At 43.4% G+C, this 27560-nt stretch overlaps 1 protein-coding gene across 8 annotated transcripts in view; it reads right to left on the reverse strand.

Annotated features, from left to right (window-relative positions):
- Window positions 1-4186: 4186 nt before the first annotated feature.
- The window catches only part of LOC131495236 (quinone oxidoreductase-like protein 2), a 30045-nt gene continuing 6671 nt past the window's right edge, over window positions 4187-27560 (reverse strand). The window contains exons 7-11 of one of the 8 annotated variants that reach the window (XM_058699977.1): window positions 27065-27146; window positions 22265-22446; window positions 18046-18274; window positions 7469-7516; window positions 4187-4313 (exon numbers count right to left, since the gene is read on the reverse strand). In XM_058699977.1, the coding sequence (XP_058555960.1) occupies window positions 4263-4313; window positions 7469-7516; window positions 18046-18274; window positions 22265-22446; window positions 27065-27146 (592 nt within the window). In that variant the 3' untranslated portion in view covers window positions 4187-4262. The other 7 variants (XM_058699978.1, XR_009253846.1, XR_009253847.1 and 4 more) reach the window with 7 other exon arrangements.

Raw genomic sequence — 27560 nt, forward strand, 5'->3', positions numbered from 1 at the left:
ATTAAAAAGAGACAGAGAGAGAGTCGGACACTTAACTGACTGACCCAGGCACCCCTCTGCTTACCTCCTCACCTTTATTTCTCTACCTTCGCAAGGAAGAACAAGGGATGAAAGAAGAGATGTCTGTATTCTCTCTACCTCCCTCCCTAGAGGACCAGGGAGTGTCCCTATCCTCAGTGTTCTCCTTCATTTCTGAGCTGGCAAATATTGCTCCCCAGCAAGGCCAGGATCAGGAAGGACAAGGTGAAGGTCAACCCACCTAAAGGAAATAGAATTGGAAATTCAGCAATAAAAGTGGCAATTCTCATGCCCCTGCGGCTACTATGTTTACCAAGTACAAAACACTGCCACAGACATCCCTTCAGTTGAATCTCTTATAATAGTGCAGCAGGTTTTAATGTTGATATTACCTTTTTTTCTTCTTTTTTGCAGATGAGGAAATGGAGGTACATAAAAAAGAAGTGATTCCTGGGGCGCCTGGGTGGCTCAGTTGGTTAAGCGTCTGACTTCGGCTCAGGTCACGATCTCGCAGTTTGGGGGTTTGAGCCCCGCGAGCCCCGCGTCGGGCTCTGTGCTGACAGCTCAGAGCCTGGAGCCTGCTTCGGATTCTGTGTCTCTCCATCTCTCGGCCCCTCCCCTGCTCATGCTCTATGTCTCCCTGTCTCTCAATAATAAATAAACGTTAAAAAAAATAAATAAATACAAATAAATAAAGTAAATAAAAAGAAGTGATTCCCGAGAGTCACTTGCAGCCAGGCCCTCTGAGCTCAAATTCTGTGCTCTGTCCTCTCTGGCACATCCACTCGGGAATCTTGATCTGGACAAGGATGCCAGATGGAAACAGGAAAGCTTCATGGCCACTCTCCATGGTGCCATAGTCCAAAACTGGGGAGACTTACCCAAACTGTTTTTAATTTCATTTTATAATCTATGAATCTATCTTCCAGAAATACATGTCTTTCTCTTATAATATTGATTTTGGTCCTAGCAATCTTTGAGAGTAGTAAGTTCCATGTGCTTAGTATTCCTGTGTAAAGAAGTACTATTTTTACTTTGCCCTAAAGCTATTTCTTTAAAACGATGAAGTTGTCCCTAGTTCTTGTGCTCTGGGATTTAATACGTTCATATTTTTATCCTATGATTTTCATTATTTTCCAAATTTCAATCATATTCCCCTCTCAGCCTGTGTCTTTCCAGAATGAAGAGCCCCAATTCTTTCATCATCCCTCACAAAAGAACCCCCTCTGCCCTCTGGATCAATTTAGGTGTCCTTCTTTAGACCTTGTCTGGTTCTGTATGTCTTTGAGGTACGTCGGATCGTGGGGCTCCCATCGCTTTGTCCATTATTCCATATAAAAGAGCACAATGACTTCAGCTACAATAGAGTGTAGAAATACTTGAGAGACACTTTTAAAAATCAAACAATTCCTTTGCTCCATATCAGCCCAGCAGATGCCAAAAAAAATACACATTTTTGCTCCACTCTGAAATGAACTTGAACACACTGGTGCTAGACGACCTCATAATCCATTACGAAAATGACAATTAGAAAGTGCTTTCACGCATTATCATACATTATCTCATTTGACCCTCACAGGAACCACGCAAGGTAGAAAAAACATATTATGATCTTCATTGTTTTACCTGAGAAAATTAAAAAGAGGAGTCTAGCCCAAGGCCGAACAGCTGGACTTAAGAGCCCCAGTCGCTGGTCCTCTACTGAGAGAATGGTGCTTTATTCCCTGTGCAATACAGCCTTCCTGATAACCTCTTGTGGTTCATGTGAAATCACCAAACTATCCCCGTCCAAGTCTCTCTGAGTGGTCCACAGAGCAGTCACGATATTCTACAGTTCTACTGAGAGGAAAGATGTTTACAGTCAGTCTAGACCCTCTTCCCTTCTCTCTCCGTGCTGTCTCTACAATCTCATCACAGGTACCAATGGTACCTCCATGCAAATGACGCCCAAATTCGTATCTCTAGGCCACACCTCTCTTCTGAGCATGAGACAGGTACAGAAAACTGCACAGCTCACATCTCCTGGATGTCTCAATATATGCACAACCTCACTTTGTGCATCTAACCCCATCATATCCCCTGCCACCACCACAACTCGGTTCTCTTCTGATGTTCCTCCTCTCAAATACCTATCCAGGAAGCTAGGAGACATCCTGACATTTCCCTCCCTCCCCCTCCACCAACACTGCCTGTTCTTTTGCTTTTAGCTCCCGCAGAGCTCTCTGTCCTGTCGATTTCTCTCCCTTCCCATCATCACCACCTTAGTCCCAGATACCCTCCTCTCCCACTGGGATTTTCATGGACTCCTCGTTGTTCTGTTCATCTCTAAAACTTTCTCCCACTATAGCTAGGAGGATTCTTCCAAACATGCTGTGCTGCTCATGCCGCCCCCACCCCACCCCTCCCTAGAGCACCTCATGGCATCCCATCCTTTTAAGGTAAGGGCACAAACCATACCTGGCCCACAGGTCCCCGCCTAATCTGGGCCTGTCTGCAGCCTCATGTTACAACACCTGCCTCCATTGCTCCCCCTCCAGCCCTACTCCTCTTCTCTCCTTCTCTCAACCCCTCTCACTCACAGACTTTCATTTGCCATGGGGCCCTAGAACACTCCTCCCTTCCTTCCCTATTTAAATTCCTAGAATTCAATGTTCCAGAAGCCTCCGTCTTCAGAGTTTCAAGGATCTCTCCTCAGGGAAACCTTTCCTGACCTGCCTGAGTTAGATTCCCCCATTATACTTTATTCGACACTAATTTGGCATGGTTTTGTGGTTTTAATTCACGTCCATCTCCCCCGCTAAATTTGTAAACTTCTGCCCACCAATATACACAGGGAATCGTGTATATTCCCTGTGCTGTGCTGAGCTTGTCACACAGAGGCACAGCCACGTGTATCACATCAAGGTGAATAAATGAATAAGCCCACTAATCCTAGCCACTAGACCACCAGGGAGCGGTGCAGAATAAGCCCACTAATAAGGAAGTGGTTGCATATGATACATATCCTCATTATGGAGCACTAAACAGCTGTTAAAAAGAACGAGATGTCTATTTTACTAATATGGAATGATGTCTATGACATACTGATTAAAAACAGTACAATACAGAACAGTGTGCATACTATGATCAATTAATTTGTTTATATATTTTGCCAGAGAGCGCACGCGTGTGCATGAGTGGGGTGGGGGTGGCAGAAAGAGGGAGGGAGGGAGAGAATCCCAGGCAGGCCCCACACTCCAGCACAGAGCCCGTTGTGGGGCTCAAACTTACAAACTGGGAGATCATGGCCTGAGCTGAAACCAAGAGTCAGACACTTGACCGACTGAGCCACCCAGGTGCCCTGATGATTGGTTATTTTTTAAAAACTATGTATGTCTTTATTTAAAAACAAAAACAAAAACAAAACCTCTGTGTGTATGCATCGTGTGTACGTGTTTAAAGGATCTACCAAAGCAGCACCAACCGCTTACTGTGGTTTCCCTGGAGAAAGGGAGTAAGACAGGCAGGTTAGATGGGGCACCTGGTGGCTCAGTTGGTTGAGCATCTGACTTCAGCTCAGGTCATGATCTCACAGTTCCTGAGTTTAAGCCCCACATCGGGCTCTGTGCTGACAGCTCAGAGCCTGGAATCTGCTTCGGATTCTGTGTCTCCCTCTCTCTCTGCCCCTCCCCTGCTCGCAATCTGTCTCTCTCTCTCTCTCTCTCTCTCTCTCAAAAATAAATAAGCATTAAAAAAAAAGAAGGCAGGCAGGTTAGAGAAAAATAAGATAACAACTTCTACTCATAAACTTTTTGCTGCTTTGATTTTTTTCAATGATTGTTTTGTGATCATTTTAACAACACCGTTTTTAAAATAACGAGGCAATTCACTGAAGTTTAAGAAACTATTTCTACATACAGCAAAAATTTTTTTAAAATAATAATCACTCTGTATAGGATTTCTCAACAATAGCAAAGTTCCAGAAGTCGGCATCCTTCCACCTCAGGGCTTCCATCTAGCAATAAGCTGTGACAAAGAAGCCAGGGGAAGAGAACAACTAGACATGCCAGCATTTGTTTAATTTGGGCCTTCCCTTCCCATGCCTTTTATAAACAATAACTATTTTGAAAACTCACTGCTCTTTGATTCACTTACACAATCCGAGAAGAAAAATGAAGCGGGAGAAGTAATAGTGCAAATTTTTCTTCATTTATTTAATTTTGTTGTTGTTGTTGTTGAACACAAGCGATGGAGTGAGGACACGTTTATTTCTCTTCGCTTGCTACGTAACAAATCTTTTGCGGTCTTTGCCGCAGCTGCAGAGGAAGGAGCGGGGACAGATATCCTGACAATGTAGAGACAAGGTCATCCCATAGTTAATACCTCACTTGAGTTGTTAAGACAAGTGTGTGCAGGTGGACAGACCCACAGCTGGTGAAAAAGAAGAGGTAGGTGTGTGGGAGCGATTTCTCCGGCAGCCAGCCGGCGGGGAAGAGCTGGGGACAATCTTGAGTATCGAATAAATATGGTCACTCGGAGCTGCATTGGTTCTTTTTTCAGGCTAATGGTTCAGATGCTGGAACGGCCAAACAGTGACTAAAATATGAGTCAAATGCTTTCAAATCAAATCATCCCAAAGAAGCAGGAGCACAGCGAGCAGGGAGCAAGTCATTAGGGCTTCTAACCAATACTTGTTCAACCTGAAGAAACTCGCTCTCTTTAATGACTGCCTCTTTCAATCTAAGTCATTTTGACGTTAGTGAGCTGAGGGCAATCGATCTTTATTACTGGTGACACCTACTGATCAGCTCTGAACCGAAGGAAAGGTAGCTCCCCACTGGGCTTGCACACTTTTCCCAACCCTGATCTTTCGTGCTTCTCTCTGTCAAGCAAGTCTTTGATTATCCCAAGGGGTGACAGGAAATTTTTTAAATTAGCCTCAAAGTTGGTGTCTTGATATTTTTGAAGACCAACTTTCATTTAAATACAAACTAGCTCAGGTTAAGAAGAAGTAAGGTTGGGAGCGCCTGGGTGGCTCAGTCAGTTGAGTGCCTGACTTGGGCTCAGGTTGTGATCTCTCAGTTTTGTGAGTTCTAGCCCCACATCGGGCTCGATGCTGTCAGCACAGAGCCTGCTTCAGATCCTCTGTTCTGCTCCCCACTCCCGTCCCTCCCCTGCTTGCAGGAAGAGGTGAAGCATGGGCTCTGGCCCTCACAGAAGCACCACAAGGTCCCACAACAGACACAGGGGTGGCTTCCCTGACACCCGCCCCCCCCACCTTCTGCTACTTTCTCGGTTTTCAATTCTTTCCCCAAACGTTCACTCCCGATTTTACAATTCAGTCCTTGCAAGAGCTCTTTTGGTGAGGAGATCCTGAGAAGATAGGTGTTTCCAAATGGCCTGAAGGACTTATCAGAAAACAAAGCCTCTTACCGCATTTATTGGAACAAATAAAAGTACTTATTCTCCTCAAGAATGAGTAAAAGTACCCCCATCCCTGTGGTGTCAGGCGTCTGTTTTACCCCCACCCCACCACTCACTTTTTTGGGAATTATCACTCATGGAGTAGGACGAGTAGAGAACAACAAACAAATGTAGAGGACCTTGCCCCGCAGACCAGCCATGGGCAGAGACTGGAGCTCACACCAACCTAAGCTGGGCACTCAACTCACACTCTGCTCTCTTCTCTGCATGGATTCACTTAGATGTGAGATAATATGTTGTGGGGTTTTTTGTGGGTTTGTTTTTTTTTTTTACATTTTTTGTTGTAGTAAAACATACGTAACATAAAATTCATCATTGTAACCATTTTTACATGTACGGTTCGGTGACATTATATTCTTCATTGTTGGGCAACCATCACCACTATGTATCCCTCAAACGTTTTCATCTTCCCAAACTGAAACTCTGTACTCACTAAACAATACCCCCCCCCGTCTGTCCTCCCCCCAGCCCCTGGCAACCACCATTCTACTTCCTATCTCTATGAATTTGACTACCCTCGGTACTTCCTAGGAGTGAAATCACACCATGTCTGTCCTCTTGTGACTGGCTTATGTCACTTAGCATAACGTCTTCAAGGTTCAGCATGTGGCAGCATGGGTCAGAATTTCATTCCTTTTTAAGGCTGGATAATATTCCTGTTGTGTGTATACACCACATTTTTTCTACCCATTCATCTGTTGATGGACATTTGGTTTGTTTCCAGGCTGGCGTATTCTTAACTTACTCCCACAATTTAAGACTTGTAGACAATTTAAAATCAATTCCATGTATGGCGTATTTACTACTCACTGTGATAGGAATCGTGGGAGGTACAAAGGTGAATCAGACATGGTACCCGCTTTCAAAAAACTTATGCTACCTTGGGAAAGGAGGAAAGAAAGAAGTAAAAGTAACCAGCATTTGCTAATAGCTCACCACGCACCGGATAATTTGCCCAATTGCTGCCTGTGTTGCCCACGACAACGTTGTGAGGTAGATATTGTAATATGAGAAAATGGAGGCTCACAGACCTTAAGTAACCACCTCTGAAGTGGTAAGACCAGGATGCGAACCCACATCTTAGATTCAGAATCCTGTGCTCATTCTACTAGACATGCTGCTCCCTCTAGTGCCAGGCAGAATGTGACAAATCCCAGGGAAAAAGCTACAGGAAGGGAAGAAATGACCAGCCTCCTGAGGGGGCCGGCTCATGGCAGAGGTCGGTCTTGGAAGTCAGAAAGGTTCGTGTTTGACAGGGACAAGGGAGCAGAGGAAACTGCTTGAGCAGAGAAAAGGGGGGTTGGCAGGAAATCTAAGTACACATGGAGGGACCGGAGGCGTGTGTAACTTGAGGCTGCAGAGCAGAGCATGGCAAGGTCATGGACACAAAGAAATGCTAGCTTGAGGAGTCTGGACTCCACCATGTAGACCAAGGGGAGCCATTGCAGGTTTTCTGAGAAGAGACACAGTCACAGCTGTACTTTAGGAAGGTCACCATGGCAACAAGGTATAACCACAAGGACGGAGGGGTGGGGGACGTTTAAAGGTTGGAAAGCCAGTCAGAAAGTTACTGGAATTAGCAGATGAAACATAATTGGTTGGAATGGAAAAGAGGATACGGAGGTGAGAGGTATCTTGAGAGGTGGGGATCACAGAACCCGGCCACTGAGGCATTGTGAACAGAACGGCCATACATCCTGCTTTGCCTGGGACACCTTGCTTGCCTGGTGTAATTACTAACAGCCTCCTTTTCCTCTCCAATATGGACAAACTAGGACTATACAGTATGTGTCACACTATTTACTAGGAATAAGAAAACAGAATCGAAGATGCCTCTAAAAGATTCTGAACCTGGATTAATCAGGAAAACAGTCACACCTTTAGAAACACTGGAGGTAAAGGAGGTTTTTTGGAAAGATGAGGAGCTTAGATTTGGACATGCTGAATTTGCTGCTGAGGTGAGGGTTTATTTCAGGGAGATAAGCACCTTGCCCATGGATTTGCGCTGTATCACATGAAGGAAGGCATCATTGACCTAAAAAAAATTCAAAAATATATGGTCACAGTTGCATATTTCAATAAGCATTCTCTGGTAGGCCGAGTCTTAAATTAGCTAAAATATTAAGACATGTCTCCAATGAACTGTATACAACTAACTATGCAATGCTAGCTGAACAATCACCATAAACTGAAAGGAAAATAATAATATTTAAGAATAACCCAACTTCAGAATTTTTCTGTCCAAACTAACAATTTTCAATGTCGTCAGATAAGTGACAGCAGGTAAAAAGTCCTCAGGCCGCCTCATACTCTATTGTAATATTTCTGTGTGTTCTAGCTCTTGAAAGAATGCAGCCACTGCCAGAGAATCAATAGTTTAATATTTTACAATTTTTATCTTCTTATTAAAATTGTCCTGTTTCCAGTGTAACCGAAATTGCAATCTATCTCAAATCCTATTTTTTTTTTAGAAGTACAAGGCTATAAAACATAAATTAAAAATCAGCCACAGTAACAAAAACAGTGCGATACTGGCAAGAGAATAAGTGCATCAACGGAACACACGAGAGCCCAAAACAGGCCCACACGAAGACAGTCAACTGAGCCTTAACAAAGGAGCAAAGGCAAACTCAGTGCAGAGGGGACGGTCGTTTCAAGAAATGGCATGAGCAGGATGCCTGGGTGGCTCTGTCAGTTAAGCGTCCGCCTTTGGCTCAGGTCATAATCTCGCGGTCCGTGGGATGAAGCCCCGCATCGGGCTCTGTGCTGACAGTGCAGAGCCTGCTTGGGATTTCCCTTCACTCTCCCTCTGCTACCCTCCCTCACGCTTGCTCTGTCTCTCTCTTCTTCTCCCTCTCAAAAATAAATAAACATTTAAAAAAATTAAGAAGAAGAAGTGAGCTATCAAGCCACGAAAAGACATGGGAGAACATTAAATGCATATTGTTTTTTTTTTCAAAAAAATTTTTAATGTTTATTTATTTTTGAGAGAGAGAGAGAGAGAGAGAGACAGAGTGTGAGCAGGGGTGGGGAGGGGCAGAGAGAGAGGAAGACACAGAACTTGAAGCAGGCTCCAGGCTCTGAGTTGTCAGCACAGAGCCAGACGCAGGGCTTGAACTCACGCACCGTGAGACCATGACCTGAACCAGAGTAGGATGCTTAACTGACTGAGTCACCCAGGCGCCCCTAAATGCGTATTGTTAAGTAAGACAAGCCAGTCTCAAAAGTCTGCATACTATACGATCCCAACCACATGACATTCTATAAAAGCTAAAACTGTAGAGACAGTAAGAAGATCCGTGGCTGTCAGGGGTTGGGGTTGGGAGCAGGGGTGAATACACGGAGCCCAGGGGATTCTTTAGAGCAGTGAAGCTGTTCTGTATGATACTGTAATGATGGATACATGACAGTACACATTCGTTTTGGTAAAACGTATAGACCTGTACAGCACAAGAGTGATCCCTAATGTAAACCATGGACTTCAGTTAATAATAATGTATCAACATCGGTTTATCACTTGTAGCAAATGTACCACACCAATGCAATATGTTAATATTAGTGGAAACTGGGTGGTGGGAGAAGGAATATATGTGAATGCTACATACTTTCTGTGGAATTTTTCTGTAAACCTAAAACTGTTGAAAAAGTAAGTAAAGTCTACTCATTTTTAATAAAATAAATAACAAATGCACAAAATTAAAATTGAAAAAAGCAAACAGTAGAAGATAACAGAAGTGTCATTATTTGCACAGAATGTAATAATCTACATAGAAAAGCTAATCAAAGCAACAGATAAGCAAATGAGAAAGGCCAGCATATTGTGAGATAGAGATCAGCTAACAAAAATTACTGACATCTATATAAAAAATAATCGACTCCGGGGTTGGAAGATGGCGGCATAGGAGGACGCTGGGCTCACCGCGCGTCCTGCTGATCACTTAGATTCCACCTACACCTGCCTAAATAACCCAGAAAACCGCCAGAGGATTAGCAGAACGGAGTCTCCGGAGCCAAGCGCAGACGAGAGGCCCACGGAAGAGGGGCCCCTCCTGAAGTGGATCACCTAAGGAGAAGCGAGCCAAGCCTGCCCCTCCTGCCCCCGTGCACCTTGCCTACCCACCCCAGCTAATACGCCAGATCCCCAGCACCACAAGCCTGGCAGTGTGCAAGTAGCCCAGACGGGCCACGCCACCCCACAGTGAATCCCGCCCCTAGGAGAGGGGAAGAGAAGGCACACACCAGTCTGACTGTGGCCCCAGCGGTGGGCTGGGGGCAGACATCAGGGCTGACTGCGGCCCCACCCACCAACTCCAGTTATATAAAAAATAATCAAGTAGGAAATAAAACAGAAATGAAATAGTGTTCTCAAAGGCAACAAAAGCAGTAAAGTACTTATAATTAATATAATTAAGAACGACCCACAGACTTTATGGAGAAAAACTTTGAAATCTATTTACAAACATGAAACATCTGAATAAATGGCAATATATCCCTCTTCGCAAATGAGACAACATTGTAAAAACATCAGTACCTCCCCCAAATTAATCTCTAATGTCAATGCAACTCCAATGTCAGTCAGATATTTTTCAGGAACTAAACAAATCTATTCCAAAATTTACCTAAAAGGATAAAGATTCACAAAGAATCTTTAGGAGTTTAAGAAAGAACAAAGGTTGGAATAGTGGCCCTTCAGATAGGAAAACATACTTCACAACTATAAAGACAACAACAGTATGATACTGTTATAGGAACAGGTATCTGAACCAAGGGAATAGAAGAGAAAACAGAGTGTATCTGGGAACTTGAAATAAGATGAAGGTAGCAACATAAATCAGTGGAGAAACAATGAACTATTTGGTCTGGGAAAACTAGGTCACTGTAAGTAGAAAACTAAAAATTGCTTACCTAACGTATACCCAATACAGAGGAGACTTCAGATGGATTAAAAGCATGAAATAGTATGAAATAAAAGTACAGAGTTAGTAGAGAAAAATAGAGAAGATCACTGTGACCCAGATATAACAAAGGACTTTTTAAATATGTCCCAAATAGCACTAACCCACAAGGCAAAATATTGATGTGTTTGATTACATTAAATCTAGACAGAGATGACAGAGCAATGACAAATTTGGAGAGACAGACTTCTGCAAAGTCTCAAATTAGCATCTAGAACCTTGCTACTCACAGGGTGGTTCAAGGACCTGAGGCTTCTGTATCATCTGGGAGCTTATTAGAAATGCACCATCTTGAGCTCTTTCCTACCTTGACTGAATCATAATCTGCATCTTAACAAGATCCCCAGGTGATTCATACTCACATTAAAATTTGAGAACTGCAGATTACACAAGGAAATTTTGCAAATTAGTAAGAAAGAGACAGGAAGCCCTGCAGAAAATCGCATGAAGGGCTTAAAATGCTATTCAAAGAAGTGGAAACCTGAATGTTTACCAAATCTATAAAGAGATGCTTACATTGATTAGAAATCAGGGAGATGCAAATTAAAATAATAAGATGCCACTTTACACCCGTCAGTTTGGCAAAAATCAGAAAGTAGGACAATGCTACATATCAATGGGCTGGCGAAAGAAGAATCCGCGTGCACTGCTGGTGAGGGCGTGAACCAGTTGAGTCATCCTGGAGAGCGGTTTGCTGTCATACATCCTATGACCCAACAACCCTACTCCTGGGAAAATGCTCCCAAAGCAACATTGCACAGTCCCGACTGTGAGACCGTGTGACTGTGTATTATAGTGTTGATTATGGTGGCAGGGAATCAGGTCAAGGCCAGAGCGCATCACTAGGAAGCCGGTCTGTAAACTATGGCAGGTGCACACCGCTCTCTTCTAGGCAGCAGTGAGAAGCAATGAACCGGGCACAGCACCAGCAACATCAGTGGCGCTTCAAAAGACAGCACTGAGTGAAAAATGGAGAAACGGAACAAGGTCTACCACACAACCTTATGCTGTTAGGTATTTGTGTCGCTTGAAAATCAACTAACACAAAAAAAATAGTATGTTTTACAAGGAAACATAATCCAAGCATACGTATCAAACACATTATAGAGACTGACTCTGAGGAGGGAAACAAGAGTAGAGAACGGTAGTGGGCAACGAGAATAAAGGGAATAAGTAGATACAGATATCCAGAAATACACAGACCTAAAAGCAGAAGACGGCCCAACAATGAAAATGTGCTTTGATTTTTTTGGGATGAGCACTGGGTGTTGTATGCAAGCCAATTCGGAAATAAATCATAGTCATTAAAAAAATAAAATGTAAAAAAAATAAAAATAGTAATAAAAAGAAACTGGGCTTTGAAATGAGGAATATGAATATAGCCAACCTTCCCATGGAAACTCTTCCCAAAAAGCATAGAAAAAAATAAGTAGAAAAACAAATCAATCAATCAAACAAATCAATTCTCTGCAGCATGAAATCTCTGGTTTCAAAAACATCTGTCTTGCAGGGCTTTGTGCCTTACAGACACCTTTCCAATCCACGTAAATTTAGACATACTCAAAGGAGGTAGAAAAGGTTGAAGAGGTCTAAGACACGTGTTTTGAAACATGCATCCCTGCCCTGTTGATCACTCAGAGGTACAGCTCCAGGCGACTTACAGCTAGCTGTATCTCACCGTCAGTTTGAAGCTGCCTGTTCCCGGAGATCTGTCTCAGCCCAAAGATAGGAAATACTCCGAAAGCAAGCACGATTCGAGATAGCGATACCTCTTTTACTGGCTTCCTAGAGAAATGAGGAATCTCCTACAGATTAATGTTGACATACAAAGAAAGTTGTCCGTTTAAGTGCGAAAGCTTGTTTTTAATCACTTGGCTTATGTATGTATGTATAGAACTGTAGCACATATTTACCTAACTTCTTGAAAAGATAATATTGGTGGGAAACACAAACTTTTTGTTCCATGATTTGGGGATCTCATAATTTTGAACATCTGTGATTTTCCCTTCTGTTTTTCTGGACTTCTATGTCCATTTGCCACTTCTGCTGTGATTGTAGCTACTTCTAAGAATAATCCAACTCTGTCTCCTTTCTACCTTGTGGTTTCTATCCAGGCAACCAGTGCTGTCCCGGACTGGATGCTCAGAGTGTGATAAGGCTCTGAGTGAGAAAGTAAGAAGGAAAGTGCATGGCATCAGACCAGACTCTTTTGATAGCTAATTCAGATGCCTGGGGACATTTTCCCCCTGTATTCTACAGGCTGCCCCCAGAGAGGGAGGCTGTTCCATACTGCTCCCTACATAGACACCCAGGCTGTTCCCAGAACCCTCCCTCGCACAGGGTGAAGCCATAATTAAATCTGTCTCTGGAGATATGCAACTCAGAATAATATGGGGGCAGGGTGAGGATATTGCTTTTGTCTTAGGTTCTGCTCTTAGAATTTTTAATTAGCTTATCAAGCAGGAATAATCAAAATAAGCTATAGTTCCCTAAATATATCATGCTGATTCATACCTCCTTAGAATCCAACTCTTTCCCCCTATTGTAACCCTGTCCTGAGATCTTCCCAACAAAACAAACGCCTAAAGTCTGTTTTTATTGACTGGCATACACACGGTACCCAGTGAATGCTGACGAAGAAAATAAACTCATGAGTGAATGACCATATCTAGGACTGAGTGGGATTGTTTTCAAAAGGTAAAAATGCTTAGTTAGTGATATGTCGTCAGAGTTGCATTATACTCCTCATGTCATTGCTCTAATACATGTTCATCTGAATCTTCTTTTAAGAGTCAGCCGATACATTTTACCAAAAAAGAGGTAGATGACAAATGAGCATGTGAAAACATACTCAAGATCAATAGAGCAATGCAAATTAAACCCACAGTCAGATACCACTATAAACCTACTGGGACGGCCACCATTAAAGAAAACAGGTGACAATACAAAGTTCTGGCAGATGGCAAACAACTCGACTCTCCCATATTGTTGGTGGGAATGCAAAAGAATACAACCATTCTCATAAACGGTTGGTCATTTATTAAAAGTTAAACATAGGGGAGCCTGGGTGGTGCAGTCAGTTAAGCATCTGACTTAGGTTCAGGTCATGATCTCACGGTTCGTGAGTTCGAGCCCCGTGTCGGGCTCTGTGCTGACAGCTCAGAGCCTGGAGCCTGCTTCAGCTTCTGTGTCCCCCTCTCTCTCTGCCCCACTCCTGGTTGCACTCTGTCTCTCTCTGTCTCTCAAAAATGAATAAACGTTAAAAAAATTTTTTTAAACTTAAAGAGTAATTTAATTTTTAAGAATATTCCACAGATATGGGGCACCTGGGTGGCTCAGTTGGTTAAGTGTAAAACTCTTGGTTTCAGCTCAGGTCATGATCTCACAGTTCATGAGTTCGAGCCCCACATCACACCAGCGGTGTGGAGCCTGCTCAGGATTCTTTCTCTCTCCTTTTCGCTCTGGCCCTCCACTGCTCATGCTCTCTCTCTCATTCTCTCCCTCTCTCTCTCTCTCTCTCTCTCTCAAAATTAACAAATAAAAAAAAGAGAATAGCCCACAGATAGGAGTGTCTGGGTGGCTCAGTCTGTTAAGCATCTAACTCTTGATCTCAGCTCAGGTCTTGATCTCAGGGTCGTGAGTTCAAGCCTCATGTTGGGATCTGTGCTGGGCATGAAAGTGTACCTTAGGAAAAAAAAAAAGAATATTCCATACATACACTCAGGAAACTTCAAGTAAACAATTTCTATATATCAAATCTATTCATGTAGTGATCTCACCTGACCTTAGTATAATAATCAAGCTCAGATCTCTAGGGTTTAAATATTGTCTAGTTGAGATGTGTGTGAGCTTCTCCCTACAGAACACAGACTTGACACATCTAAATAAGGCCATCCTCTGAACAGATCACGGGACACATTCATGGCCCACCCATCACAGCACGGGTGCAACCCTTCAGCAAATAATACATTCTAGTTAAAATTCAAAATCTAAAGGCTGTTTCTCTAATCTTGCCCATGAAATGTCAACATATGTGTTATAGTTCATGGGAAGTGAAAAAGCTCAACTCTAACCATTTTATGATGGCGAGGTATTTTGCCTTAAACAATATATTAAGAGTTTGTTATGTGCTTTTACACGTGTTACCTTATGTGATCTTGATAACCACCTTAGTATGTAGAGTATATTGCTGCCCCTATCACACATGAGGAAACTAAGGCACAGAGATGTGAGTAATTTGCCCATAGCCAGTTAAGAGGTAGGGCCAGGATCTGAACCCAGGTGGTCTAACCCTATAGCCCCCTCCTCTCAATCAGTCATTCAGCAGATACATGAGTACCTGCCGGAATCTGGAGACAAAGAGATGCACGGCCCCTGCCCACATGGAGTTCATAGTCTATAGGAATGACAAGTATCGAGTAATTACGAGTAGATGAACAAAAAGCACAGAGGGCTACAGAAGTTCATACCCATGCCTACTAAAAAGACTATGGTACAAAGTATGTGGTCATATTAATATCAACTACCAAGGTCAAATCTATAAGCCCACATATTCAGGAGAAAACACAAACTAGGAAACACTAGCATCTCTGATATTATATGTATATACTGGTATATATACGTACAGAGGTCATTTTCCAAGCCCAGACAGGTTCTGATAAATAATTTTTTTCTAATACATGAACTGATTTACATAAAAAATATTACCCAGGCTTTACAGTTAAGTCAAATTAATGACATATATTCATTTAATCATCTTCATTTTAAAAGAATAAAACCTGAGTTCCTGGGTGGCTCAGTTGGTTCAATGTCTGACTCTTGGTTTCAGCTCAGGTCGTGATCTCCCAGTTTGTGGGATCGAGCCCTGATTTGGGCTCTGTGCTGACAGGGCAGAACCTGATTGAGATTCTCTTTCTCCCTCTCTCTGCCTCTCCCCAACTCACATTCTTTCACTCTCTCTCAAAATAAATTTAAGAAGTAAATTAAATTAAATTTTAAAAAACCTAAAATCTATAAATTCCGGTACTGCTTGGAAAAATCCAAGATTCCTGGTTGTTTTAACTATAAGATAGCTCTTTCACATAATAATTCTCTGATAGATGAACAAACTTTATACTCTAGAATAGGTTTCTAAGAAGCAACTTCCTCGTTTGTATGAGGAGAGGGTCTGCCTTAGCCATAAGGAGCCCAGAATCTGGCTTCAAACCAACCTGGACTGGATTCCAGGTCTGTCACTTACTATATAATATCGAGCAGGTTTCTTAGCCCCTACAAGTCTTGATTTCTTCATCTGTAAAACGTGATAAAAATGGCTCACACGTCAAGGGAGCATCACAAAGATGAAATGAGAAAATACATGTAAAAGTGTTTAGCACCGTTCTTGACCCATAGTATACACCTAACCTACGGGAGCTGCCATTATTATATTATTACTATTCCTCTATGTGGTTTGAATCTTGAAAAAAAGAGACAGAGAAAGAGAAGAAATAGTAAAGGGACGGTGTGTGAATGAAATGTTTGAAATTGTTAGGGAGAATGGTCTCAGAGGGCCCGGTGATAGCAGGAAGGTCAGCAGTGTGGGAAGAATCAGAAAAACCCTACATGTGGAGCCCTCATTGGAAAGGAGAGGACAAGCTGACAGGAGGGTAGTAATTAGATAGCTAATTTGTGTTTAAGAGAAGAGAGAACTTTGGGCACGTGGGGGGCTCAGTCAGTTAAGTGTCTGATTCTCAGTTTCAGTTCAGGTCATGATCTCAAGTTTTGTGGCTTCAAACCCCACATCTGGCTCTGTGCTGACAGTGTGGAGCCTGCTTGGGATTCTCTCTCTCTCCCCCTGTCTCTGCGCCTCCCCTGCTCACTCTCTGTCTCTCTCAAAATAAATAAGTAAACTTTTAAAAAAGAGAGAACAGAGGGGCACGTGGGTGGCACATTCGGTTAAGCATCTGACTTCAGCTCAGGTCACGATCTCACAGTTTGTGGGTTTGAGCCCCATGTCGAGCTCTGTGCTGACAACTTGGAGCCTGGAGCCTGCTTCAGATTCTGTGTCTCCCTCTCTGCCCCTTCCCTGCTCGCACTCTGTCTCCCAAACATAAGTAAACATTAAAAAAAATTTTTTAATTAAAAAAAAGAACAGAGAACTTCAGTGTGAGTGATTAAAACAATAATCCAACTCTGGCTTTCTCCCATGCCTGAGCAGCACTTAGAACATGTCAGTGGAGAGAAGAGACTGTTTAAACTAGCAAGTGTTTCCGTACCTGTCCTAACTGTCCTCATCTTCTATCGACAGGTATACATGAGCTTTAGGTAAAGCAAACCTGGGTTCACAGGCACATGATAAAAGTCACAAGACGGAAGGGGACTCAGCAATTTTGGAAACTGGTGGTTTTCAAGTTTTTTAAGCCACAAAACCTTTTAATGCAAGAAACAGATGAACAAAAAGGTAAAAATGTGCAGCTACTCAGACCCCAGCAGAGATGGGGTCCCAGAGGCCAGGCAGCTCGGGTCACCTGCCCACCCCCGCACACTGCTGCCCCTGAAGTACATAACCTGCTGCAGAGGCGTGGAGACTGATGGTTGGAGGGCAGAGGAGACTTCCCCGAAGAAGCAACTGAAGGCACAGGTGGAAATAGAATCCAACCAGTTTTCCCATGGCCAGTCAGGTTCTCTTTTTACCACCAAATGCTACCCTCTTGACTGACGTACCAAAAAGGAGAAGAAGAAAGTAAACCATGTTTGAGAAGAATATGCCCCAGCATAGGAAAAAATAAAAATAAAAATGGAAGGCTGGTGAGCAGTAAAGTCTGGCACTGACAGCTTGGGCTCAACTAATCTGCACGGGAACAAAACGCTGCCCCATCCAGGGCCGACTCAAGCTACCAAAACAGTTTTTTGAATGTTAAAACAAATAAAGCCAAAAAAAAAAAAAAAAAAAGGAAAAGAAAAGGCTTCGCAGTGAATTCACAGTGAATACCTAACAGATTCACATTTACAACTATATTGCATATGCATGCACACAATTACAGGGGAGGAAGTCTAAGCCACATTAATGGGACTGAGGGGGAATGAAAGAAGGGAGTGAACAGCCAACAAAATTAACTACAGTGACTAATGGATGAATTACAGTCTTATGATGCTGGGCATGATACAGTGTTTTGTTCTCAGAACCTCGGCTTAGATCATCTGGTTGTACTTTAAAGCGTCTGTATTCTAAAATCAAAGGTCAAGTTAAATGCTTGCTTCTTAGGCTTGTATGTTGTGGAGTTCAGAGTTCATTTAAACACGGGTAAATTATTTTCTAAAGCACCATCACTTCCCCCTGTTTAAGAAACCCATGACATACATACAGTCTCAATATCCAGCTTCTTCATGGCCTGCGCAAATTCGGTTTCCCAGGTGGCTCACTAGGCCCGAGGCTACGGCCATACAAACCCGAAGATGGGGAGAAATCCTGTGGCCCTGCAGCCCGTGAGACTCCATTATTCTGCATTGCATTTTCACCTTTTCATGGCATAAAAGGAGGATTTATGGGCTCCAGACAGAAACTACCCAGTCGTTCGACACAGATTATGTGCTGGCATTAGGCACATCACATCCCTTAAGAGCATCTCACCTCCTCCAGCTTAAAAACCGCTCCGATGTGTGGCTGGATGCGCCCTTGCTGGCAGTACTGAAGAGCAGAGGACAGGATTCTGGAGAAGACGGGAAAGTTCTGCTCTTTGTATCGGCCCCAGTACAGCCCCATAGCAGAGACATTCTTCAGGAGCAGAAGGTTAGCCGGCACAGAAGCAATGGTTCCTCCAGCAAAACCCACCACCACAATCCTGCCCTCCCAGGCCAGGCTGAGGGAAGAAAAGAGAAGAAGAAATTATACAAAGCAATGTATATTCACATTCATTGGAATGGCTAGTTAGCAAGGATGTAGAGAAACTGGAACCCTCATGTACTGTGGGTGGGAATGTGAAATGGTTCAAGTGGAAAACAGTATGGAGGTTCCTCAGATAACTAAAAATGGAACTTACCATACAATCAGGCAATGCCATTCTGGGTCTCTATCCAAAATAACCGAAAACAGGGTCTTTTTCTTAAACGTTTTTTTAAAGTTTAGTTATTTACTAGAGAGAAAGAGAGAGCACAAGAGGGGGAGAGGGACAGAGAGAGGGAGACGCAGAATCTAAAACAGGCTCTAGGCTCTCAGCTGTCAGCACAGAGCCCGACGCGGGGCTTGAACTCACGAAACCCGAGATCATGACCAGAATCGAAGTTGGACACTTAACTAACTGAGCCACCAGGCACCTTGAAAATAGGATCTTGAAGAGATAGTTTCACTCCCACGTTCATAGCAGCACTATCTACAATAGCCAAGAGGTAGAAACAACCCAAATGTCCCTGAACTGATGGATGGATAAACAAAATGTGTTATATACATACAACAAAGTATTATTCAGCTTTATTTTTTTTTTTTAATTTTTCTTTTTTAATTTTTTTTTCAATGTTTTTTATTTTTATTTTTGGGACAGAGAGAGACATAGCATGAACGGGGGAGGGCCAGAGAGAGAGGGAGACACAGAATCGGAAACAGGCTCCAGGCTCTGAGCCATCAGCCCAGAGCCTGACGCGGGGCTCGAACTCACAGACCGCGAGATCGTGTCCTGGCTGAAGTCGGACGCTTAACCGACTGCGCCACCCAGGCGCCCCTTATTCAGCTTTAAAAAGGAAGGAAATCCTGGGGCACCTGGGTGGCTCAGTCGGTTGGGCATCCGACTTCGGCTCAGGTCACGATCTCGCAGTTTGTGAGTTCGAGCCCCGTGTCGGGCTCTGTGCTGACAGCTCAGAGCCTGGAACCTGCTTCAGATTCTGTGTCTCCCTCTCTCTCTGCCCCTCCCCTACTCACACTCTGTCTCTCTCTCTCTCTCTCTCTCTCTCTCAAAAATAAATAAACATTAAAAAAAATTTTTAAAAAAAGGAAGGAAATCCTGTCACATGCTATGTCATAGATGAACCTTGAGGGCATCATGCTAAATGAGATAAGTGAGTTACGGAAAGACAAATACTGTAGGCTTCCACTATTTTGAGGGATCTAAAGTAGTCAAAGTCATAAAAACAGAAAATAAAGTGGTGGTTACCAGGGGCTGGGTGGAGGGAGAAATAGGAATTGTTTAATGGGTAAAGAATTTCAGATTTGCAAGATGAAAAAAATTGTGGAGATCTACCTCGCAACAATATAAATATACTTTACGCTATGGAACTATATACTTAAAAATGGTTAATATAAAAAATAGCTACTATAGCAAATTTTATGGGTTTTTTTTAGCCACAGTAAAAAGTGTAGAATGAAAAAAAGCAATCTACATTAATTCATAGAGATAAAAAGTAGAAGTTATCAGGGAGGTGGGGGGAAGGGGAGAGGGGCAGTTATTATTTAACAGGTATAGAGTATCAGTTGGGGACAGTTGCACAACATTGGGAGCAAACTTAATGTCACTGAGTTGTACATTTACAAGTGTTTAAAATGATAAGTACTAAGTTATGTATATTTTATCACAACTTAAAAAAGCAGCATGCATTAAACCCCCAGCTAGGAATTCCTCTTAACTTGACAAACTGGAAGAGGTGACCTGCCCTGTATCACTCTGCATTCTTCAGTAGGAACCATAAAAATAAGTCATAAGCAAGACAGTAGGAGGCCAGAGGAATGAGCCAGTTTTATAAGAGGACCGACTTTAGAATTAAGGCTAGGGGAGCACGTAGGTGGCTCAGTCAGTTGAGGGTCTGACTTCAGCTCAAGTCATGATCTCACAGTTCCTGGGTTCGAGCCTTACGTCAGGCCCTGTGCTGATAGCTCGGAGCCTGGAGCCTGCTTCTGATTCTGTGTTTCCCTCTCTTTCTGTCCTTCCCTGCTCATGCTCTAACTCGCGAAAGAAAGAAAGAAAGAAAGAAAGAAAGAAAGAAAGAAAGAAAGAAAGAAAGAAAGAAAGAATTAAGGCTATCTATTTAACTACTCCTCTACTTCATAGAAGGAAACATTCCATATGCTATACTTCAAGACAACTCAGGGATGTCTGGGTGGCTCAGTCAGTTAAGTGTCTGACTCTTGATTTCTGCTCAGGTCACGATCTCACGGTTCATGGGATCGAGTCCCACCTCTGGCTCTACACTGTCAGCGCAGAGCCTGCTGGGGATTCTCTCTCTCCCTCCCTCTCTACCTCTCCCCTGCTTGCTTGCTTTCTCTCAAATATAAATAAATAAATAAATAAATAAATAAATAAATAAATAAATAAATAAAATAAAATAAAATAAAAAAGACAACTCAGAAGATTTTGAACTTAGGAACAGGAATAAGAAGATAGGTACCTTAATGAAACATCATTTGCTTTGTAAAAAGAAAACTTACTTTAGGAGTCCTTAAAGTTATGTGCTTCTCCAGAGAATTTTGAATAATCTATGAAAATTCACACAAGTTTCCTCCAGCCCATTCTGAGAAGCATGATACAGTTTCACACTAAGCAAGAAGTTATAAAAATGCATTTTATAAACACCTTTGATCCAAAATGCATATATATTTGTTTGGCTTTTGCTTTTTGCTTTTCTTCATTAGAGGGAAGTAAGAAGTCATTGGCACAACACTTTTACTCATTACCTAGAAGGCAAGAGAAAGGTAAGAGTTAGGAGCTCTCTGTCCTAGCTCTCCATTGAGTCAACACACCCCTTCCTTTGCTTCTGTAAGCACAGTACCCAGCACAGTGCAGTGATGCTCAGGGGCTATAGAACCAACTGGGTCCCTTCTGCGGGTAAGGTATTCTCTCTGCTTCTGTTTCCTCAACTTTAAAATGAGATAAACCAGGGACGCCTGGGTGCCTCAGTTGGTTGCGCGGCCAACTTAGGCTCAGGTCGTGATCTCACAGTCCGTGAGTTTGAGCCCTGCGTCGGGCTCTGTGCTGACAGCTCAGTGCCTGGAGCCTGCTTTGGATTCTGTGTCTCCCTCTCTCTCTGTCCCTCCCCTGCTCACACTCTGTCTCTCTCTCTCAAAATTAAACATTAAAATAATAATAATAATAATAAAAATAAAAACAGAAGGATAATTGGTGTAGATACAACAGTCCCACTTTAACTCCAATGATTTTCTTTTAATAAAACAAGCCAAGGGGCGCCTGGGTGGCTCGGTTGGTTAAGCGGCCGACTTCAGCTCAGGTCATGATCTTGCAGTCCGTGAGTTCAAGCCCCGCGTCGGGCTCTGTGCTGACGGCTCAGAGCCTGGAGCCTGTTTCCGATTCTGTGTCTCCCTCTCTCTCTGCCCCTCCCCTGTTCATGCTCTGTCTCTCTCTGTCTCAAAAAAAAAAAAAAAAAAAAAAACAAGCCAAGGAGACACCTATACTGCTGGCTGCTTCTGAAACCAGTGAGATCAAAAGAGTCCACACTTGGGTGCACAGATAGCTAGGGAACGGCCACGCCAGTCATTCTAACATCTGAACGATGATCTCAAGAATTACCCACACTATGTATATAAAGTAGTTAATGGGGGCCGGCATAGCTGAATTTAACACATGAATAATTTCTAAAGCATTCGATATTGCTAACTAGAGAGTCTACAGTCATTTTTTGGATATTTTCCAGTTGGATATCTTGTTTTTCTATATTTAAGCATTTCCTGATTTTCCCTCTGCTTCTATTGCTTTTCACCCTCCCACTCAGCTGTTCTCGTTGATGCCAATGCCTATAGGAAAAGTGAGCAGCAAAAATGGAAGAGGAGCAAGGCCAGAAGGAAGACGGGTCTAGAAAGGTTTCAGCAGATCCCCAGGTCCAGCCCCCTCTGGGAAGACCACCACATGCACCTGCGGACAGCCTCCAGGAAGACATCTCCTCCCACAGCGTCGATGACCACGTTCACCCCGTCACTGCCCACCAGCTTCCTCACTGCCTCCTTCAGGCTGCCCTGACTATAGTTCACGATGGACTGTGCACCCTTCCGCATCGCCAGCCTGCACTTCTCGTCACTTCCGGCTGCAGCTATTACCTGCAGAAAGAATACAAAGCTTTCGACAATCCAGAATATGTATCAAAAGGGGTTCACCCCACCCACCCAGCCTCCAACCACAAAGAGTACTAAACAAGGAAGCCAACGTCACCTTGCTACCCTAGCATCAGCCTCAATCCCACACGTCAGGGCCAACAGGCAGCACCATCACACTGGCCCCTCTGTCCCCCCCACCCCCACTGGCCATGGGATCCACATTTCCGGGAATCCTGGAACGCCAATGAGTCTGGCTAGGAGATGGTTCAGGGGACACTCAGAAAGTCTTACCCAATGGGGCGCCTGGGTGGCTCAGTAGGTTAAGCGTCCAACTCTTGATTTCAGCTCAGGTCATGATCTCACGGTTCATGAGTTGCAGCCTCATATTGGACTCATGCTGACAGTGCAGACCCTTCTTGGGATTCTCTCTCTCCCTCCCTCTCTCCCCACCCGCCCTCATGTGCTCTGTCTCTCTATCTCAAAAAAAAATAAAAATAAAAATAAAAAGTCTGAAAGTCTTCTCCAAATATGAATTAAACCACCGTTTAATGAATACCTACTATGAGTCAAGTAATAAAGATACCCAAGCTTAGAGTCAAGGTAGCAAGATAAAGCAGTATGATGATGGGGAAGTACAGACAGCTTCAGAAGTGCAGAGGAGAGGTATCCAATCTAGACCTAGATCACGAAAGGCTTCCCAGAGAGTAAAACACGACTCAGTGGAAAGATCCTGAAGTTGGAAAGACCTGAATTCAAATCCTGACTCTGCTACTAACTAGCAGTGTTACCTAAGACAAATTACTTAGCAAGAAATAATACTTACTTAATGTTACTATGTGCCAGGTACTATCCTAAATGCTTTATGTATATTAATAACTCACTTAGTCTTATCTTAATAGCCCAATGATATACACGCTGTTAGCATTCCCATTTTAGAGATAAAGAAACAAAGGCAAAAGAAGTTCAGTAACTTGCCCAAGGTCACAGAGTTAATGGGAGGCAGAACTGGGATCCAACCCCAAGTAATCCATCTCCAGAGTTCATGCTTTAACCTCTATTCTGTCCACCAGCTTCCCTAAACTTACCCCATCTATAAAACAAGATTTATTTTTAAAATCAAATGGGGGGCACCTGAGTGGCTCAGTGGGTTAAGGGTCCGACTCCGGCTCAGGTCATGATCTCACGACTCGTGAGTTTGAGCCCCACATCAGGCTCTGTGCTGACAGCTCAGAGCCTGGAGCCTGTTTCAAGTTCTGTTGTCTCCCTCTCTCTCTGCCCCTCCCCTGCTCATGCTTAGTCTCTCTCTCAAAAATAAATAAACATTAAAAAGAATTTTTAATCAAATGGAATACTGTACATAAAGCACTTGGAAGACAAAGTGTTAGATAAATTGACTCTATTGTTACACATACACAATCACTTATTCTATTTAAACCTCATAAGAACATTATGGGGGAGGTATAATTCCTCCCATTCTATAGATGGAGACCCAGATCTAGAGGTTGAGTAATTAACCCAGAATTAGCCAGGCAGTTAAGTGGTAGAACAATTATGCAAACCCAATGCTGCCTGCCTCCAAAGCCCACGCTTTTCCACTCCACCACTCTGGGAGAAAGCCCTGCTGAAAGCCTGGCAAAGATGGCCATGGGCCACAGTGGGAGGAGGCTGGGGTTTGGAAGTCTCCAGAAGTACTTCTAACACGTAAGTACCGCCTAAAAGTGCCGCATCACTGGATAGCACCCACCAGCCTGAGCAGTTTGGCCCCAAGGTGACATCCAGAACATGCATTCAAACACACAAGGACATCAATGCCCTTAAGATATGTCACACTCACCCACCACTCTTTGAAACTAAAAGCTACGCTCAGATACTCCCCAGGGGAACCCTCAAGTAGCTGCAAATTCACTGACGGTCATCAGCACACAGAGCCACAGAGGGCTGACACCAGCCTAGGGTCTGGGACTTGAGGCCAATCTCGCTTCTCACAAGGTGCCAGGGAGGCCTGACACGAATCATGGTCTCCCCTGGTGGCTCACCTTCTTTATCTGTGAAATAGGGGTAATAAACACATTACCCATCTCCCAGGGGTGTGTTAGGATCCAAGGAAAGATAATTGGTGTGGAGGCACTTTGAAAGCAACATGAAATGCTGTGAATGGAAGGTGCTCTCAAAACAACCCGTTACAAGCAGGTGGCCTGATGAGATTTCTAAAGTTGTTTTTATTATTTTGCTGTTGTTTGCATTTGCTTAAAACAGTTATGGCTGCTAAAGAAAATACAGCTTAGGTTAATTTTAATATCTGAATCAAAATGAGTTTTTCTCTCTACTTAACCTACTATAATGATCTAAAACAAATGGTGCAATTTTATCTTCCAAGAAATGTTAAATAGTCAGTGGTTCTAGACAATGAGACTAATTTTGGTCTCCCCACTGAGAGGTGCTAAAAGCCCTAGCTTTGACATGAAATGTGTTAATATTCCATGGAGAGCCTCCTGGTACCTAAGATTGCTTTCAGAACTCACATGTGCTTCCCCAAAAGAACTTAATGCGAGAAAGGAGAGGGGCCACCAGAAGAAATTCCAAGGCAATCCAGTTATCTCCAAACCTGTGTATCTTGGTGCCTTCTGGATACCCCAACTGCACGTTCCACAGAAACCTCACATTTAATGCCTCCAAACCTGAGCTCACCAGTTCCTCCTGTCTTCTCAACTGCAATAAATGGCAAATCCACACGTTAACCTAGTTTGCTCCTTCCCACTCAATGTCTAATAATAACCGGATCCCTTTTTAAGAGATTCTCGCCGACACGCTGTGCCCTCTAATAGGCGTGCTGCACGTGTAATTTCAATATTCCCACAACGACCCTATGAGGAAAGCTTTATTTTACCAATGAGGAAACTGAAGCAATTAAGCGAGAGGCAGAGTTGGAATTTGAACCTAGGTCAGACTAATTTCAAAGTCCTTGTTCCCTCAACTGTATTAGGGATTGCTCTCCCGGCATCAAACTCTATTCTTTTCTACGTCAATATCTCTCAACTCATTGCTTCCAGTGCCTCGGTTCCAGTATCATCACCTGTGGCTTGGATCACCCCCAAGAGGCTGCTCTACATGCCTCCAGACCACCCCTGACTTTGCCGCATTCCTCATCCCCCCTGCTACCAGAATGAACTTTGCAAAATGCAAATACAATCATGGTACTTCCTAGTTTAAAGTCTTTAATAGCTCTCGATGGCTTCCAATAAATGTTCAAATTCTTCAGCGGTGCATGATCTGGTCTCTGCCCACCTCCCTGGAGTCACCTCCCACCATTCCCCACACAGACCCTTTGTTCCACAGATGCTACCAGCAATTCCCTGAATGCAACATGTGACATTCCATGTCTCTGTCCTCTGATCTGCCCTTCCACCACTAAAATGGCCCTCACTTCCCTTCTTCCTCCGTTCAACTGCTACCAGTCCTTCAAAAGTCAGCTTAAATATCTACTCTCTCCAAGAAATCCTCCTTATCTGATACCCACAGCCTCAGAGTGATACCCCTACAGGGACTTGGGTCTTTCTTTCCTTTGTTTATTCTTTCATTAAAGAAGTTATTCGGGGCGCCTGGGTGGCTCAGTTGGTTACGTGGCTGACTCTCCATTTCAGTGCAGGTCTTGATCTCAAAGTGGTAAGATCAAGTCCTGCGTCAGGCTCAGTGCTAAGCGTAAAGCCTACTTAAAATTCTCTCTCTCCCTCTCTCTCTCTGACCCTTCCATGCACTCATGTGGTCACTTGCTCTCTCTCAAAAAAAAAAAAATTGTATGTAAGAAATAGCTATTGAGTGCCTGCTATGGTCTAGGTAGCATGGCAGGTGCTAGGACTACAATAAATGAGCCAAAAAGACACTATTCCGACCTTCATGGGGATTACAGTCAAGTAGGAAGGAGGCACTAATCCAAAAATGACAAAAGTAAAGGCTAGACCACACTGAAGTGTACCATGAAAGAGACGTACAGGATGCTACGAGACCATATACAAACAGCCAGGGGCTGGGATGTGGGGACAGATTACCATCTCCTGAGGGACAAAGAATACTTCCCTGAAAATATGACATCTGAGTTTAAATTTGAAGTGCGGGGGCAGACAGTTCAGAAGAGCATTACAGGTAGAGGAAATGGAATCTGCAGAAGCCACGGGGCAAGTCAGGCTTTGCCAGGTTTTGGTAACCAGAAGGAAGAGTGATCTACTCCAAGGTCCCCTCATCAGTCTGCAGGCAAACAGATGGCAAGACCCTAATCTGGGTTACTTTATCTCCTCAGTGCCTCGCGCATGATACTCATGAATGAACGAATGAATATATTCTATCTAGGTTTGAAAACTGGAGGAATGATTTTTTTTTTAATGTTTATTCATTTCTTGAGAGAGAGAGTGGAAGCAGGAGAGTGGCAGAGAGAGAGGGAGACACAGAGTCGGAAGCAGGCTCCAGGCTCTGAGCTGTCAGCACAGAGCCCGACGCGGGGCTCGAACTCACGGACCGCGAGATCGTGACCTGAGTGGAAGTTGGACACTTAACCGATTGAGCCACCCAGGCGCCCCAGGGATGACTTTTTTTTTTTTTTTTAACAGAGAATCTAACATGCAAATACCTTAGCCTGAAGAACATTTGTTGCCACATCTATCACTGCAAGGCCTGTGGCTCCAGCTGCTGCTGTCACTAAAACAGTTTCTCTGCCAGAGAAAGATGAATATTACTTCGGAAAGCTTCAAAAATCATGCAACCGTATGATTTCATGAACATTTTAAAGCCAGAAGAGAACTTCGAGGCCATTTCACTCAACCCTTCATGGACACCCACTCTCCAGACTTTGGAGATGGGTTATGTATGTGACTGCTTGACCTGTGCGAATTTGGTCTGGTTGAAGACTTCCCAGGAAAAATATTCCTTAATCTCTCTAGAGGTTTCTGCTCCAGAAATTCTGCCCTAGAATCATTCTCACGTTAAACGTTGCTGAATTTTAGAAGGCATCGATCATGTAATGGTCACTGCTCAATTCAATGCTCAGGCTCTCTAAAAAGGGCAAGAGGCATATTATTTCAGGTAAAGTGGGAAAATTCTGCACATTTGAGTTTGAAATACCCCAG

The sequence above is a fragment of the Neofelis nebulosa genome, chromosome 15, assembly GCF_028018385.1.
Source record: "Neofelis nebulosa isolate mNeoNeb1 chromosome 15, mNeoNeb1.pri, whole genome shotgun sequence".
NCBI lineage: Eukaryota > Metazoa > Chordata > Mammalia > Carnivora > Felidae > Neofelis > Neofelis nebulosa.